The sequence below is a fragment of the Cyprinus carpio genome, chromosome B6, assembly GCF_018340385.1.
Source record: "Cyprinus carpio isolate SPL01 chromosome B6, ASM1834038v1, whole genome shotgun sequence".
NCBI lineage: Eukaryota > Metazoa > Chordata > Actinopteri > Cypriniformes > Cyprinidae > Cyprinus > Cyprinus carpio.
Genome location: NC_056602.1, coordinates 27,365,590 through 27,385,101, shown reverse-complemented (window position 1 = coordinate 27,385,101; position 19,512 = coordinate 27,365,590). Strand labels below are relative to the sequence as shown.

Sequence of the window (19,512 nt, the reverse complement as noted above, 5' to 3'; positions counted from 1 at the left end):
TGGCGTGTTAGCCGGCTGGATGAGCGTGCCGCGGTGTTTCCCAGAGTACGGGAGTCTTAGCGAGGCGCTAATGAGCCTCTTCTTTGACAGAGTAATTAAGTTCACACTCAGGGAAAGTGTCCCTGGCGCAAAAAAAAAAACAATCCCCAATATACCTGTAAGAAGCTTTTAAGCTAAAGACGAACAACAGGAGCAGGCAGCTAGTTAGCTTGTTTGGCTGACAAAGCGCTAATGTTGCTGATGAGCCGGAGCGAGCTCTACATTGTTTTTGTTGTGATGCAACACGCTCTGCAGACTTAATGAGTTGGTTTTAATGCTTTTGCGAGTGTGTAGGCTAGCGGTGCTGTACAGAAGCACAACAGCTCTATAAGCACAGGGATGATGAATTGGTTTGGAGCGTGCTATCAGCAGGCGCTCTGCTCCACATGCTGTTTCTGTTTTCATACGTCTCTGTGCAGTGTGAGGTAGGACCAAACTCCTCCTCAGATGAGCAGGCCATCCATTCATCTTGGACCCCCTTAATGAGTCATTTCCTATCATGATTTTGCTGCATATCACAGTATAAGCAGCAGAAATGTTTATATTCCAGTGTATTACATTTAAAAAGAATGGATATTCTATTTGATTATTTTCTCCTTTTGTTCAAACTTAATGGACACAAACCAAAATATAAGATTATGCATAAAATGCATGAATACATTTTTCATAAATAAATGATAAATCTAGCATTAGTACAAAAGCAGTTTTGTATGTTGTAACAAAAACAAAATTCTCAGCACAGTAAAACCGGCCAGCTGTCGATTATGATGGGCTGAGACACATTTTGCAGCTGTAAAATTCTAAAGTGTAATATTATAATATAAATGATACATATATATAATATTAAGAAACATCAATATTTGCATATTTATGTTTATTAAACATATATTTATAATATTAAATATTATTTTAAATGTTGATATGCATTTCATAATATATATTATTATATACATACATTTATACATTTATGATGTACATTTCATTAGAAATAATGCATAAATAAATTATAAATATAGCATCGTATTTTGTAACAAAAACAAAATTCTCAGCATAGTAAAATTAACACATATGTATTATTATATTTATATTAAATTATATACTAATTATATTCATTTAATATATTAAAAAATATATTTTAGAATGAAATTTTGATGTGTAAAAATTATTTTTTATAATATAGCTGTTGCACATTTCATTATATAGTAGCATATGTTTTACATTATTTTACAATTATTATTATTCTTATTATTATTAAATATTATTTTTAACCTTATATTTTTAACCATAACACAAAAACAAGTATAGTTTTTAATCATTTTAATTAACTTAAAAAATAATTATTTTACAATAATTTTGTTATATTTAAATATATAAAATTTAACAAATTATATAATACAAACTATATAATAAATACTTTTAAAAAACAATTAACAAAAAATCATTGAACATAAAAGATGCTCTTAAAAGATGTCATTTCCTGTGCCTCTAGGGAGATTAGTCACGTGGCATTTAGTGCTCAGGTGATTCACTCAAAATAAATTGGGGCAGGTGAGCAAAGATGGATGATTACTCTGATGAGTGTGAATGCTGAATGTCTCTTTGCAGTTATTACAGATTTTAGCTTCAGACACATTTGTAGCAGCAGCACTGGCGTCTAAGCGTGTGTCACAATAGCCGTCTGCCCACTGCTCTTTAACCCCCGCACACGGCACCAGAGCTGTTTCTCAGACTGTTGCTTGGCAACCTGTGCTCCGCTCTGCTGATTGGCAGGCCGTGGCAGCAGGGGGAGTCGAGATGTGTCAGGTCAAGTTTGCATGATTATGGTCAACACACTGTCATTGTGTATTACACTCTTTGCACGGCTTGACCACTCAAATAACAGCCTGCTGCTTAGCTCAGCTAATGTCTCAAAGACGGCAGAGCAAGAGTTTGGAGGAAACTTTTAATAAACTGTGCATTTAAAAAACGGATAGTTCTGGGGCTTGATCCTGATTGGTTAATATAGCATTTCGGTCAAGCTAAAGATAATATAGTGACTGCTGTGATGTAAAGTCACTGTTAAACATCTGTTAGCTATTAGCAACAATTACACAGGTTTACATATAAAGGCCTTTTGGGTGTTTTTTTTTTTTTTTTTTTTTTTTTTGAAGCAGAGGGATGACACTTTGATAAAACATTTCCATTCTAATTATAAATTTAGTTATTTGTGAGAACTCAAATGATTTTAGCTGTCAATATAATAATTGTCTGTCTAGATGTGCAATTGCCCGGGAGTATATTTAATTAGATAGGTAATTAAATACACAGTTAAATAGTTATATATATGTGTGTGTGTGTAGTATTATAAATATTGTAATTATTTTTAATATTATTTTTGTATAATTTTAAGGCAATATTTTATGTATTATTTAATAACGTAAACTGGTGAATTTTTTTTTAACTGATGAAAAAATGTATTTAATATATTTACCTACTGTTTAAAAACATATATATATTTTTGAATCATTATTTTTAAAGGTAGTATTTAAGTAGTTTAAGGCAATATTTAAAATTTTATATAGTTATTTGAACTGTTTAATAATTTAATAAATGGTGAAAATATATTTTAAAACTGATGAAAAAAAAAATTTAATATATGTACTTAGTGTTTAAAAACAAGTATTTTCCAGGATACATACAGTACTTTATTTAATGTTCAAATGAATGCACAATTAAGTCATTTTTAACACATATAAAGACAGTTTAAATGAATTTTATCATTTTAAAACATATTACTTTCATAATGTGTAAGGGAATACTTGATATATTTATTTGAACTTTAGAAATGTAAGCAAATGGACGTAATATATAAACATAAAACATCAAAAGAGCTGAATGAAGAATTGTTTCACAATATTCATAGATATCACTAACTTTTAATTTTAGACAACAGAGGCATTGTTTAGATCATTTCTAATGTTCAAGGAAAGACAAGTTTGACATTATTGTCTTTTTTAAAGGGATAGTTCACTCAAAAATGAACATCCTGTTTTTTTTTTTTTTTTACTTTTTTTTTTACACTCGATGTTGTGTTGAATGTCGGTAAACAAACAGTTTCTGGTCCCCATTCATTTCCATAGTATTTTTCCATACTGTGTAAGTCAATGGCTACCAGCAACTGTTTGGTTACAACATTCTTCAAAATATCTTCTTTCATGTTCAACAAAAGAAAGACATTTATCTAGATTTGGGGCAACATGAGGGTCAGTAAATGACAGATTTTTCATTTTTAGGTGAACTATCCCTTTAAGGAGAAAAATCAGCACAGGTCTCCATCAGTTCTTTATTTAATCTCATGAGAAACAGTTGAGCTTTTGAAGAGATGTTTGTTGGAGGTGATCGGCTCTCTGACACTCTCTACATCAACTCTGACTCTGACTGGAAAATAAATGACCCAGGCAATCACTTCATTGTCTCCAATTGCTCTGACATGAATTATTAACACACCTCTATTATAACGTATGTCTACACACGTTAGCGAAGGACGGCGGGAGAGGGTGAAGATTTGGAGGAGAGAGCGTGAGCGACGGCTAAAGGCACAAGGATTGATTGGAAGAGTTTGGAGGAGAAACAGAGAGAGGTGTATGTTTTGTTATCGGAGTGTTACAGAGAAGCCATTACCATGCAGGTTCAGCCCAGCGTAGCAGATATTCAGCACAGCCAAAGCACATATTGATTTCTGAGAAAAGTCAATCTGGCTCCTAAGTAAATATTATGGCGGCTGCTCAAACGCCAAAAAGAGCCAAACTAGATGGAGTCCTGTCAGCCCTGTTCCTGCTCTCCAGTCAAATTAAACACTGAGGTGAATACCATCACATAAATACCATGTTACATAATTTTCAGCAGTAATATTTTTCAAAGTACCATAGTATTACCCATCTGTATTATATGAAGTACTATATTACTGCCACAGTACTTTTTTTACATGGTTTTCCAAGGCACTTTACTGAATATTGTAAAATTACCATGGTACATGTCCAAACAACCATCATAGTACAATAGTTGGTACTTTTATTTTTAGTGTATCGCCTATACTGTAAGTAAGTTCAGCATTAAAATCCTAACATCACTTAGACTCACAATAGTGATAACAAACCAAAATAAGATTTGAAGAGGTTCTGTTTTGAATTCATGAAACAGTTTATGTTTCCCTGCTAGTTTAATCTTTATAAAAGCCTAAAAGGACAGACTGACTGGTCATCCATCCATACAGATCCGCTGATCTCGCCATCAATTTATTGCATAATCAAGCAAATAAAAACTGGAATAAACACACAACAACATCTCTTTCCCACAGCTCACCTGCTTCACGGGCCTCAGTGTTTTAATCTTAATTCAATCTATTGAAGAACACATCCAGAGGAGAGCTGAGAGAGCAGCGGCCCGTAAAATAATAATCCCATCAGCGCACACACACACACAAATCCTTCAACACACGTCTGTACACAAGCATTTAAAGGGAAGTGAAGTCAGTACACTTCAATAAACCCCATCACGAGCTGCATCACACCTGCAGATTGTAACAGACGGAAACCGGCAGCTGCACACATGTGTAAGTCAACCATATCATTTCAGCCCCGGTAAGCGCCTATAATTTACTCATTTTTAATGTGAGCGCGTGAGAGACAGGAATAGGAGAGCGAGACAGGGAGAGACAGACAGGCAAGGTCAGAGAGCATAAACACGCTCTCTCTCGAGGTAATGCATTGATTTTTACCCACGCTGCACCGTGATAAAAGTACCTCATGAATTCCAATGTTTTTCTCCTATTGAGGGAATGCAGCACAATCAAAGCGGCACGAGGCACATTACAATGTCAGTCCGTGCTTTTACTTTTCCAGCACCTTCCTGGGAAATGTGCTTTTTGTCGGTGCTTGGAAATGGGACATTTTTGTGATGAGGTTTTTTTTAGCCCCTCCAGCCTTCGCGCTTTCATACACACAGCCAGATTGTCTCTCCTGTAGAGGCGTTTGCTGGGTTAACCTGTTTACTGTGCACAATGATGCTGAAGTCTACAGTATTACAGTGAATGCCTGTCATTTTCTGGGTTTCTCCTGCTACTTTATTTTGAAATTACGTCATTTGCGAACGGTGTCGTCTTTTCTCTGAAATTAACACTTGTCAAATGCAAGTGAAATTTTTGTTTTGGCCTGTAACTTTGAGGAAATGATTTTTGAATTGGACTGTGCATGGAATAGCATACTAGTATACTACGCATACTATTTTTGCAGTATACAGTATGGTTCATAGTATGCAAATTTCCTAACACTTAGAAAAATGTGCAATGTGAAATAGAACATTTTGCTCAATTGGTTGTTTCTCACAATGCAATGCTTTCATCTTGACCATTTTTTCCAACACCAACATTATTTGATCAGATATTTGTAAATTTTAAAATAGCAAAATAACAAATTATTGCTGAAATGATAACTGGATTTTACTTGCTATTTAGAAAAATTGACTTGTACATAAAATCAAATCAAAGAAATTAATGTTCAAAATATCCAGAGGTGCCTATTACCTGGAAAAATGTTCAATATATGATACTAAATTTTAATGTGTTTGCTTTTGCTTTGCAAGACTGGTGAAAGTTGAATTGATTTTTTTTTTAAGGATTTTGATTGAAATGGCAAAATAACAGATTAATACTATCTAGTATTTAATAATTATTATTATTTCATATTTATTTATTTAATAAATATGAAATGATAATAATAAAATAAATGATATTATACAAATGTTTTATAAAATCATATATTATAGTATATTTAATATTTCAAATAAATATTTAACATTTTCACATAATATTTCATTAAAAAAAAGAAAGAAAAATTATATATGTAAAATAAAATAATATTGTAAAATGGTTTATACATTATAATTATAATATATTAATATATATTTAATATATTAATATTTCAAATATAGATTTAAAATTTTCATATACTGTTTTATTTAAAAAAATGAGTATGCAGGTTTTCATTCTTAACATCAGCATGTTTTGAATTGCAGTAGAAGAAAGATATTTTGGCCTGCTGTGTTTTTCCTTTTGTTTTAAACTCTAAGTTCCTGCTGTTAAGCCACCACAACAAACATATGAGAAACAGAATCACTGTGAGTGACCTCAACTGTGGTGTGGCATTTCACAGAAAGGCTGGTTAATGTGGAACGTCAGGTGGAAAGAAAGGAAAAGCAGCTAAACAATATAAGAGAATACAAAATGTATTTCTATATTCCTGTAGCTGAAGTGCTAGAGCATGGCAGTAACAATTTCAATGTGAATTCAGTTCCCATAGAATGCACCTGTTTATAAAATATATACCTTGACGATCATAAAAAATACTCTGTTTTTAAATAAAGATAATTTAATTGGTCACATGCTAATATTCTCTTATTTTATTTAAATTAATGTAAGTATATATACCTTCATATTTAATACAAAAATATTAATTTGTTCCTATGAAGTACGAGCATTTATTATGTTTTCTTTTATCTTTTTTATTTTTCTCTCATCTTTTCTGCATTTCTCTTCTGCTCTAGCTTGTGTATTAATCTAGTTTATACTTTAAACATGTTGTTGAGTACTACAAATATGGTTGGCTCTTAAGAGAAATTGTTTGTGATGCTCTTCATTTGAATAAAAGCACCTGCTTAATGTAAAAATGTAAATATCAAATCACTTGCCATTTGCAAGTTTATTTTAGATTCAGGTTATCTTTATACCACCAGTCCAAAATAGGGGCACGCTTGACTTTTTCATTACATTTTTAAACCTTAAAAATCTAAAGCCACTTGCTTAAAGGTTTTGTAAATAAATGTCAATTGAATTTTATTTTGCATGAATATGAAATGTATTTTTAGTGAAGGAAAAGCATCACATGATGCACCTCATGAAGCAGAGCTGGAATCTAGAGGAATAAGTCAAATGTAAGACCATTAATTCTCATACTCCATGGTGATTTTCATAGCTGATGTGGCTTCATTATTTATATTTCTGATCATTTTCTAATAATGTAGATTGAGTAGGTGTGTCCAAAGGTTTGGTGGTGCTGCAGCAGATGCTCTGGATGACTGTGCTGCTGAGGGGCCTTCTTGAGCGTGTGTGTTTAGTGAGTAAGCGGTGGACGGGGATCCTGGTTTGTGATGGCCCATCTGCATGTCACCTGGCCGGGGCGCTGGGGAGTGTGGGTAATGACTGGGAAGGAATGGCATCGCTAGGCCTCGGTGGAGGGGTAATTACGGAGTGCAATCCATGCAGAAACTGCACATCTGGATCCATCAGGCTGATCCACGGATGGTACAGTGAGCCGAGCACAGATCAGGAGCATCACTGTCACAGAGCGGAGATGAATATAGACTAGAGTTTGAAAAATACCATCGCCAAAAGAAACAGAGTCTATAGAGTGATGGTGAATGATAGTGACACGCTCGGATCTGCTGCCCACCTTTAATTGACTCCTAGAGTTAACCTTACCTTTTACTGTCCAGCCAAAGAGATTGTCATGGTTTCATCAGTGTTTCTCTTAAAGTCAACAATACATTTCATTCTTTTTTATGCAACCTTTTTCCAAATAAAAATATTTTTATCCATCTTATGTTGATTTTAAGGTTCATTCAGACTTATGGCATAGCTTATACTATACAACTACAATTACTTGTGGCCAAAAAATATTTATTCATTTATCATCACATTAATTGGAGACAAATCCTGATATAAAATATTTTGTTTTCATTACGTTTTTGTGTTTTTTATATATATGTATATATGAACACTGTATAAACACACACACACACAAACACACAGTTTATTAATAATCTAAACACATTAAAAAAATGTATCTAGCCTTCATGTTTTTGTGTATGTTTGTCATACCGAACATTTACACTTTTTGAACAGGCCTTTATTTTTGAGAGTCCACACATTAAATCCTGAGCAAACTCATTTCCTTCATTTAGTCCGTTGATTTTTCATCATATGCAGTATTTATGAAGCATGTGCATCTTTTAGGCTTGGAAAATTTCATTATGTTTTTTTAGTGGAGTTTTATCGTTGTTCCTAAGGCGCTCCTCTCAACCTCCAATTATGCCTTGTGTTTACTGAAACTGTGTTCATGGAAATGTGTGTTTGTTTGAGCAGAAACACTGGGTGGCATTATTAGAAGTAAGAACATGAGCAAACATGGCACAAACTGAATCCAGCGTGCTGTGGATTGATTGCATAAAAGCAAACAGAGCTGAGAAATGAATTTTAAATATGGAGAAATCTAGTGTACGTCTATGCTTCTCGCAGAGATGGAGCAGAAATTAATTTTGCAGCGTCTGATGTCATATTGTGTGCTTTGTTGTTTTAGAGCGCTGATGTTAGCATGCTAATTTGAAACTGTAGTTTGCCAAGCTATAAGATACTCATAGTGTAATTTAATTAAGTAATTAAACTGCAGTCTTATATAACTCCAAACCTGTGTGACGTTTGACAATGAAGCACAAAAGGACGGATTTTAAAGAATTATACCAGTCGAGGTTGGATATGCAATTGTAATGAATAAGGACTGGAGCTTTAAGCTTCAAAAATACTGAAAATTGGCGTACGTGAGTCATAATAGTAGAATACACCATTATTCCAGCTCCTTATATATAATGCATACACTACCATTTACTCAGTAAAAGATTTCTATTTTAAATAAATGCTGTTCTTTTTAACTTTCTATTCGTCAAAGAATCGTGAAGAAAATGTATCATGGTTTTTCAAAAAATAACAAGAAATTTTTCTTGAGCAGCAAATCAGCATATTATTATGATTTCTGAATGATCATGTGACACTGAAGACTGGAGTAATGATGCTGACAATTCAGCTTTGATTCAGGAATAAATTACATTTTTAAAAAATATTAATATAGAAAATATTTTAAATTATTGCAGTTTTTCCTGTATTTCTGATCACATTAATGCATCCTAAGTGAGCATAAGATATTTCAAAAACATTTTTTTTTTAAATCTTATCTTCCCCAAATTTAAAGGTATAGGTGACCCCAAAATGTTAATTATTTTAGTACTGGGTCCAAATAACATTCATTGCATAGAAAGAAAAAAAAACATATTCTAAAACATATTCTCCATATATTCTTCTAAAAGAAAGAATGTCATACAATTTTTATTTTTGGGTAAACTTTAAATCCCTTTAAAGCTCAAACTTTTTGTACCACTACACAGATGACTAAGTATGCAATACTTTAAGATAGTAAAATGATTTGAATGGACAATTTGTGTAGCATAAACTAGTAATAGGGGTTCTTGGGGTATCAGAAGCATAGTCTCCATTTTCTCACTCACATTATACTTATTCAAATGAAAGACTTTTGTAATTAAACTGATAAAGTTTGTACCACCGTGCTTCAAAAAAACTATTTTTTTTATAGCCAGTGCTCATGGAGAAGCTCTGACCTTTCGGGTAGCATCTTCAATTATCAAGAACTAAATTAATTTCACCCACTTCTAGCGCCAACAGCTTTGTGCTCATGCCTGAGCATTGTTATTGTTAGCTTAAAACAGTCTTTCAACTGTGTTTTTCCTCCTTCCATGTCTAGCACTCTCCAGTGGCATTAAGACTGGATTGGCCTCCAAAATGTGGGTCAGAGGTCAGTGTACAGGTTTGCAGTGGAGTGCGCTAGTTGGCTCACCAGGGCTTTTCCATTTTTCCAGAGCTTAGCTATGCTTCAAAACCCTTCCTCAACGAGCCGCGGGCACCTGGCACCACTTCTCACGTCACCTCTTCAGCCTGATTACCGCGGTAGAAGAGACCCTCGACGATCGGTCTGCTCCTGCGAACACAAAGCGCTAACTACCTGTCTGCACGACAGCCAATCACCTTGCCACGCAGAAGCAGAAACGCTTTTTCAATTCTTTTGAAGACAACGGCTTGACGACATGCATCAGTCTCTTGCTCTGATTGTCAGGTGTAATGCCTTTTTAATTGCACGGGGAAAAGTGAAAATGGCTGCACTAGTGTTTTCTATATGTCAGCCTCTATCAGCAGTGGACAGATGTGGCATTAGGCCGTTTATTTATTTATTTTGTTGTCGCTGACACAAAAGTGCCACGCATCACTCATTGTCTTTCCACGCTCAGATTGAGCACCATGCTAAAAATGGCTTGAGACAAAGCGTCTCTCCTCACCGCACGATCTGCTAGCGCTTGCACAAAGACGCAGAGAGACGGGCGGACTGCATAATGTGTTTGCCAGAGGGCCGATGAGTCAGCCGGAGAATAAACGGCCGTCTTTTACGTACCACCCAACTCACTCCTTCTCGGACTTTCATTTAAACTAACCTAACACACAATAAAAACAAGTCACATTAGCAAGATTGGAGATAGAAAAAAAGAAAAAAACTAACTTTTCTTGAACAATTTCTTAACAAAAACCTTAATAAAACAAGACATTTAAATATTGAATATGTAGTCACAATATAAAAGAAAATCTGCAATAATTAGTTTGCACGTGTTTGATACATCAGGCTTTTATGTGTCATATAGTATGGAACTGGAGAATAAGGAGTTCAAACTCAAGGAAAAAACTCTTAAATTTAGCTAAAATATGCAATTTGGCAAAATACTGATGTTTATATGGCCAGAAAAAAAGATGAATTTCTGATTGTAATGTAAATCAATATAGCAGATACTTGCATTAAATGCATATAAATATCAGTTGTCCCTGTATATCTCCCAAAAATATGTCTATTATTGCAGTAAGATGATATTTACATGCTTAGTTTTATGATCAAAGCTCTGTGGTTTTAAAACATACAATGTAATATAATGATGATTGAGAGATGATCAAATAAATGTCCCTCAAAAGCCTGATGATCATATTTGATCATTTCAAAATGGTTTTTCAAAAAATTATGTATGGATAATCAAGCAAACCTAAGTTGCTTCAGTCCAGTAAATGTTCATCTTGAAATATTACTAACAAAAGAAAAGTTATTCTTACGGTTACTACGGAAGATTTCACAGCAAGGTGGAGCTACAGGTGCATCTCAATGAATTAGAATGTGGTGGAAAAGTTCATTTATTTCAGTAATTCAACTCAAATTGTGAAACTCTTGTATCAAATAAATTCAGTGCACACAGACTGAAGTAGTTTAAGTCTTTTGGTTCTTTTAATTGTGATGATTTTGGCTCACATTTAACAAAAACCCCACCAATTCACTCCACAAATTAGATAGATATGGTGACATGCCAATCAGCTAATCAACTCAAAAACACCTGCAAAGGTTTCCTGATCCTTCAAAATGGTCTCTCACAGTTTGGTTCACTAGGCCACACAATCATGGGGAAGACTGCTGATCTGACAGTTGTCCAGAAGACAATCATTGACACCCTTCACAAGGAGGGTAAGCCACAAACATTCACTGACAAAAAAACTGGCTGTTCACAGAGTGCTGTATCCAAGCATGTTAACAGAAAGTTGAGTGGAAGGAAAAAGTGTGGAAGAAAAAGATGCACAACCAGCCGAGAGAACCACAGCCTTATGAGGATTCTCAAGCAAAATCGATTCAAGAATTTGAGTGAACTTCACAAGGAATGGCACTGAGGCTGGGGTCAAGGCATCAAGAGCCACCACACACAGATGTGTCAAGGAATTTGGCTACAGTTGTCGTATTCCTCTTGTTAAGCCCACTCATGAACCACAGACAATGTCAGAGGCGTCTTTACCTGGGCTACGGAGAAGAAGAACTGGACTGTTGCCCAGTGGTCCAAAGTCCTCTTTTCAGATGAGAGCAAGTTCTGTATTTCATTTGGAAACCAAGGTCCTAGAGTCTGGAGGAAGGGTGGAGAAGCTCATAGCCCAAGTTGCTTAAAGTCCAGTGTTACGTTTCCACAGTCTGTGATGATTTGGGGTGCAATGTCATCTGCTGGTGTTGGTCCATTGTGTTTTTTTGAAAACCAAAATCACTGCACACATTTACCAAGAAATTTTGGAGCACTTCATGCTTCCTTCTGCTGACCAGCTTTTTGAAGATGCTGATTTCATTTTCCAGCAGGATTTGGCACCTGACCACACTGCCAAAAGCACCAAAAGTTGGTTAAATGACCACGCCGAATTGAGGCAGTAATTGGTGCAAAAGGAGCCCCTACCAAGTATTGATTACATGTACAGTAATGAACATACTTTCCAGGAAGGCCAACATTCACTCAAAATGTTTTTTTTGTTGGTCTTATGAAGTATTCTTATTTGTTGCGATTTGTTGAATTGGTGGGTTTTTGTAAATGTGAGCCACAAGTCATCACAATTAAAAGAACCAAAGACTAAACTACTTCAGTCTGTGTGCACTGAAGTTTATTTAATACACGTGTTTCACAATTTGATTGAATTACTGAAATTGCATGTGTTAGATTGTGTACGACATGTTTAACATGAATGTTAATATAATTACACTGAAAGGCCTTTTGCTTGTTAAATAGCGTAAACTATAAATCAGGTGACAGAAGGCATGTGTTAGATTGTGTACGACAGGTTTTCCAGCAAAATTCTGATCATGCTGATCATTTAGATGCGTTAGAAATTCATATATCAAATATGATGCAGTAGGCTTCATAGTTGCTGTGTTGGTTGCCTGTAAACCACCTGCAAATTGACTTGTGAACTATATTACTTATTAATGTTGTTTTATAAAAGCAACTAGCCAGCTGAGTCTGGTAATCCATTGGTAAGACTTCATATTGTGCCTTTTATCATGGTAAAATCACTGTAACTCACTGCCTCTTAAAGCTTATTGTTTTATTTAGCATTTTAAATCTCAATGAACTTTTTAATATCAGTACTGACTAGTCTTGTTTTATACTTTTACTAGGTACATTCAAGGAGCTTCTTCTCCCAAGGACATGGTCATCATAGTGGACGTGTAAGTATCCTCTCGAACACACTCTCCATCTGTCTCTCTGTGTGTCTCATATGCACTGCATTAACACACACTGTCATCTATGTTGATAAATGTGTTGTTTATGATGCGGTAACAGCAGTGTGGTGCTCTACTGCCACCTGTCGGCTGAGAAGAACATTATTCCATCTTATTAACCTTGTGCCTCAACATCAAAATGCTACCGTGTTCCTGAAATATGACTTAGAGGTTATATGCAATGAAAAATGGCATTACTGTTGCCGATATCTGAGCTGCTGGTGGAGAATTTAAAATGTCCTGCGACTCTGATCATATCTGACCTCTAAAATGCATAATCTCAAAACCGCTTTCGCATCATACATAAACAGATATGTTTACAGATGAATTTGTTTAAAGGTATGCATTGCATTTTTTGAGTTCATAGAATTGTCCTTTTAGCTAGTATGAATAGTAACGTAACGTAGTTTAACAAATAAGTGATTGCCTCAATCATCGAGACCTTCTTTTTGAAATCTTTTAGTTATCAAACCTTAAGTATTGTGCATTTAGATCTTTCATATTCTTAAGTAAAGTAGTTTAACAAATAAGTGATTGCCTCAATCATACAGCCATTATGTGCATAATCGTCAAAAAATCTTTCATATTCTTAAGTAAACCTCTCTAGAAAACTGCTTAATGGAGTTTAATTGTCACTGGTTGGCAATCCTCTGTAACCTTAAATAGATACCGATATCTAATTAAAAAATACACCAGTCACAGCTGTCGCTTTGCCAAGGCAATCTCATGCCAATCAAAAGCACCATCGCACTGAACGTTTCTGACAATCTTAGACTAATCTCATTGTGACGACTGGAAGCATGAGACAATAGTGCTGTCACCAGAGTTTTTTTTTTCCCCAGTGTGCTCGGCTTTATTAAACCTTCTAACTCTGGAAGCCAAATTACACTTGAACTCGTGCTCTATGATAGCTTTTTCAATAGCTGCTGTAGGCTATTAATAAATCCAATTTGCAGCATAGAATTCAAATGTACTTTGTTTCTGAAGATCGACTGTCTCTGTTCTGTCTGTGAAGATGGCACTTTTTAACATGCCGTCTACAATTTACTTTTGATGGACAGGGACGAGGGAGACACTTAGCAACAGGTTCTGCTTGGCAACGGCAGTTATGGGCTTGTGTTGCTGTGCAGTGCTGTTTTGAGACATGACTGGTTTGTTAGATAAATGTTGTAATGTTCAGTGTGTGATGTATTTGTGTGTTTGTAGGAGCGGTAGTGTCAGTGGACTGACCCTGAAGCTGATGAAAACCTCTGTCATCGAGATGCTGGACACACTTTCTGATGATGACTATGTAAATGTGGCTCGGGTAGGTTTTTTGATTTTTATTTTGTAAATAGTATCAACAATTAATGGCATAACCCCCATATTGTATATGCATTAAAATTTTATGTCCATTACATTTTTTATCTTATTATAATTAATATAATAATTAGAATTTGTTGTATGTATATATATATATATCGCTTGAGTGGGAATATGCTGTTATTGATAGTGATTACATTTGAGACAACACTTGTGTGACTCTTGTGTGAATCCTCCAGGAATCTGAACCTGTATGAAAATGTAAATGCAGGAAATGTAACATTTAATCTAAAGAGGGTTGATTTATTGTGATCACACAATAGCAGCCCACAAACACAATCCACACCGGTATGCATGCACATATACACAGACGCACACACATAATGAAACAGTAGCGTTTTGGAGGCCCACGCCAGTAATCTGGGCTGATCCGGGGCTCTTAGTGTGTGTTTCCTAATCCTGGCTCTGAGAGGGCAAAATGAGCATCATAATCTGAGCCGGGACACAGCTCATTCTACAGCTGCTGAAGAAAAGCAGTCTTAGACCACATAAGAGTCACTATGTGTGTTTACTGCTGTTTACCTACAGGTGCCTAGAGTAATGTGAAAACAAAATGGACTCTTTTTGCTTTTTTTAAAGGGCCATATCAGCCAAAAATTACAATTTAGTTTGCATTACACAAAAAGAGAGATTCAAACTGTAGTGGTTACTCTCTTCCATTTAATTGCAATAGCAGTAGCTTCAAAAATACACCATAAAAGTAGTCCATAATAGCTTTGTGTGCTCAGACTGCAGTATAAGTCATTTTTTGCTGATAATCTTCCCTACTGTGAGTCAGTGAGTTGAACTCAAGAACTGAATCAGTCCGACTCAAAGGAATGATTCATTCATGAGTCTGGGATTGGTACATTTCTCTCATGAAGACTCAATTTGCTCTTCCTTTAATCTTTTCTCTGTCAAAGAAGAGTAAAAGAGATCTCAAAGGGAGTTTTCTTTCCTATAGGCAGTTTTAGGAAACATTTCTCGTTTCATTTTTGTTTGCATTGGCATTTTCTTTCCTCCGCACCTGCGGTGTGGAACCTTGTAATCAAGACCGCCGGATGTACCTCAGATTTCCACAGCTGTGCTTCCACACACACACACACACATACACTTAAATGCTTTATGCTGAGTTCTGTGCAGTCAGTAAGTAAAGCTGTACTGATGTGAAAGGTATTTTTCCAATCCACAATCTAAATAAAAAAAAAAAGAAATAAAAAAAAATTTAAAAAGTAAATTGCAACTTTTTAGACTCACAATTCAGACATTTTTCTCGCAATTCTGTCCTGTTCACAATTTAAAGAAAAAAAGTCAGAATTTTGTGATATGAAGTCAGAACTGTAAAAAAAAAGAAGAAAAAAGTCAGAATTCTGATTTTATATTTAATTTTGAGTGTTTGTCTCAGAATTCAGACCTCAAATCACAGTTATTTTATTTTTTATCCTATAGTAGAAACAAGCTATAATAGGTTTAAGCTGTGTATCAAAAAAAAAAAGAAAAATCAGTAGTGCTAGTGTAAAGATTCAACGGTAACACATAACAACCTGCAGGATCTGTGCTGTTGCTTAATCAGTATTTTTATTTAATTAAAAAAAAATTGACAAGCTGAGTATTAACAGTACAAATACTTTAACATCTTTAAAAACAAAACCAGTTTATTCATAAATCAAACAACATTTAGTGAGATCTATGTTTAAATGACAAGCTGAGTTTTTTTCCTCCTTGTTTTAAGCATAAATCAAACAACATTTAGTGAGATCTATGTTTAAAACAATAATTATAAAATAAAATTATGAGTAAAGAATTTCTTTATGTTTTAAACAAAAAATTAAAAATAAAATGACAAATAAATACATTTAAAATAAAAGAAACAATACTTTAAAAATAAAATGACAAATAAATACATTTAAAATATATAAAATGAGACTATATTTCAGTGAGGTTAGAAAAATAAGATTTCAAAATATATTCTTGACAATCAAAAATGCATGATATTTAGACTTGTTTTGTATTTGGGGGCAAATGTTGTTGTTGTTGTTTTTTCTTGTTTTAAGTGTAAATCGGCAAAAAAAAAAATTAAAAAAAATAAACTATTACAAAAATAAACATAATTAAATATATATAGTGTTCCTGTAGCTCAAGTGGTAGAGCATTGTTTTAACAAGCGCAAGGTTGGTATATATATTATATTATATATATATATAAAAATATATAGTATATATATCTATATATATATATATATGCATATCTTATACAACTTTGCCTCTCAAGGAAGAAGAATCATATTTTAAGGATGTTTATATATTTTTTCCTGGAAGACAAGCATATTTAAGTATGCTTTAAGTGGAGAAGGGGGCTATTACTGTTTCACTTGACAGATGATAATATGCATTAGAAAACTAGTAACCACCCAGAACACCCTAGAAACCACATAGCAACACAACCGCTCACGACACGGACGACTCATATGTAAAGATGTTCTGATTTGAGCACTATTAAACCATCCAGATGATTAGTGTTGTGTAATAGATTTGAAATAGATTTCAAGTTTCATACGAGTTGATTCATCTGCAGTGGAAGCAAATTATGAATTGCGAGAGAAATCAATCAGGTGTAAGTGACTCCATTAGCGAGTGTTAACAGCAGAAATGATGATGCTGTGATATCTAATGGAGATGAATAATGAAGCTTTTAATGGACTTGCTGAAGCAGCTGCTGTCTGTCTCTCTGTCAGTTCAATGAGAAAGCTTACGCCGTGGTGCCGTGCTTCACAACGCTGGTCCAGGCCAACATAAAAAACAAGAAGATCTTCAAAGAGGCTGTGATGAACATGCAAGCGAAGGGGACGACAGACTACAAGACCGGCTTTCAGTTTGCCTTCGACCAGCTGTTAAACGTAAGACTCACACTCAACCATGTATACAAGCCGTCTTAAACAAAATCAACAATGACTACAGACTAACCCTAACCTACAGAACCTACAGAATCCTCTTAAAATAAAAAAAATGTCTCTTCTACTCAACAAAAAATAAATTAAAAAAACTAAAATTAAGTAATATTAATTCTCTTAAATTAAGATAAATTATGTCTCTTCTGCTCACCAAGGCTGCATTTATTTGATCAAAAATATAGTAAAAACAGTAATATTGTGGAATATTATTTCAATTTAAAATAACTGGTTTTTATTTGAAAATATATTTTGAATGTAATTTATTCCTTTCATGCAAAGTTGAATTTTATACATTTTATTAACAATTTTTGATGAATAGTTTAAAAGAACATCAGTTGTTTAAAGTAGAAATCTTTTGTAATATTATAAATATCTTTACTGCCACTTTTGATCAACTTAATGCTTCCTTGCTGAATAAAATTGCTCATGTCTTTCAAAACATTTTGAAATGATGAACTCCAGAAATAAATAAATAGACTGAGAAATTAATTAGAAAATATTTAAGTCTCAATCTCAAGAAAGCAACTCTTTTTTTGCAGTCTTAGGGCTTGCATACTAACTCAAATGTCAACTAAAACTATAGATATATATTTTTAGAATATAAAAAACATGATTTACTTCAGCTATGAATCATTTTACCTTTGAGAAGATCCCTGGATGTTCCCAAAGAGAGTTATTTTGCTAGATTTAGCTGGATTTGGCTTAGTTAAATTTTGTTAATGCCAAAACATCCTCTTACCAACTCAGCGGAAAATTGCATTTCTCAGATGTTGCTTTTTCAAAGCGTTCAGAGATTTAACAGAGTTCTCAGTTATATTTAATTTAAGTGTCAGCTTTTTCTCATATTTCTGAGCAATAAAAACAGACAAATGAGTCGATAGTGGACATGCAGTAAAGGCCCTGTCATCACTTGGAGAAAAAAAGACAACACACACATATATTCTGTTCACTTTCGACCACTTGCGGATTACGTCAAGAGAAGGATAATGAGCAGATCCCTCTTCGGCGTCAAAACATGAGTGGGAGGGCTAAAGTTATCACGCACTTATATTACATCTACATGTACTTACTGCTGTTGTTTCTTTTTTTCATGTTATCAGAAAATAATACATCTGAAAACCTTCAAATAACCACTCATAATCATACGTCCCTCAATGTCTACAAATGTCAACAAATTCATTCAGTCAGTAGGTGGTATTATTTGACTCTAAATTAAACCTGGATAGAACATATAAGAAAAGTAGAGGAAAAATACAAGATGATTTTAAATATACAATTAGTATTTTATTAGCAATTTGAAAGAAGACCAAAACGCATCTTAATACCAAGTGTCAACAGGGCCAAAATGATCTTGCTGAGGAGAAATGTTTGAGAAGAGGTGAAAAATAGCCATGCAGAAGTGTGTTGATGGTGTGTACAATGTTGTGAGATTTGTTGTTGGCCTCATGTGTGGTTTCATCACATGCATTTTAGTTTTGGCCGACTGGTGCTCGAACAGATCGTGATGGTGTGATTGATGAGAAACAGACGAATCTGTATTCTCTTCCGACTGAAGACACTGGTTCTTTCTGACTTTCTCTTTCACTGTCGCTCTCAGATCCACAAGCGCCAAGGCATTTTAATTTCTTCCTGCTGACTCCTGATAGGCTGAGAAGAGAGCGCTGTAAATTTGTAATTGTGGCAGTATTATTTATCTTTATTAGAATCTTGTCAGAGTGATGTGGCGTAGGACGAATGTCAATGACAGCTGTGATTGGACGGGATAGGGAGAGGGGACTTTTGGCTAACTCATCAGAGATAGGACAGTCGGCAGCAGCTGGCACAAAAGCAGACGTATGATTAGAGGAACAGACGTGCCTGCACACACACACACGCTTAAGTGCTCAGACACATGTGCGGTGCTCTGCCAAATGGGACACTGTTATAGCCAAGGTCATTTGTGTAGTGAATTGATTCAAGCAGGCCTGAAACAAATTCTGTGCAAATATGTCAGTGCAAACACTTTGTACGCATATTGGCCACAAACACACTGTGGCTAAATTTGCTTGTCAGTTCACCTTTTAGCGCTTAAAGGTGTGGTATGGAATATTGACAGCTAGCAGTTAAAATGAGTATTGTGGTCCAAATTCAAAATATTGGAGAGAGTTGTTTCTCCCGCCTTCACCTCCTCAGTCTCAACACTCATGC

General features: G+C 34.6%; 1 protein-coding gene across 1 annotated transcript in view; it reads left to right on the top strand.

Annotated features, from left to right (window-relative positions):
* Nucleotides 1–19,512, top strand: part of LOC109092019 (voltage-dependent calcium channel subunit alpha-2/delta-2-like) — a 213,912-nt gene that overhangs the window by 156,820 nt on the left and 37,580 nt on the right. Inside the window, exons 9-11 of the mRNA XM_042726581.1 lie at nucleotides 12,930–12,980; nucleotides 14,241–14,340; nucleotides 17,110–17,271. Coding sequence (XP_042582515.1) covers nucleotides 12,930–12,980; nucleotides 14,241–14,340; nucleotides 17,110–17,271 — 313 coding nt within the window. The remainder of the gene's footprint in view (nucleotides 1–12,929; nucleotides 12,981–14,240; nucleotides 14,341–17,109; nucleotides 17,272–19,512) is intronic.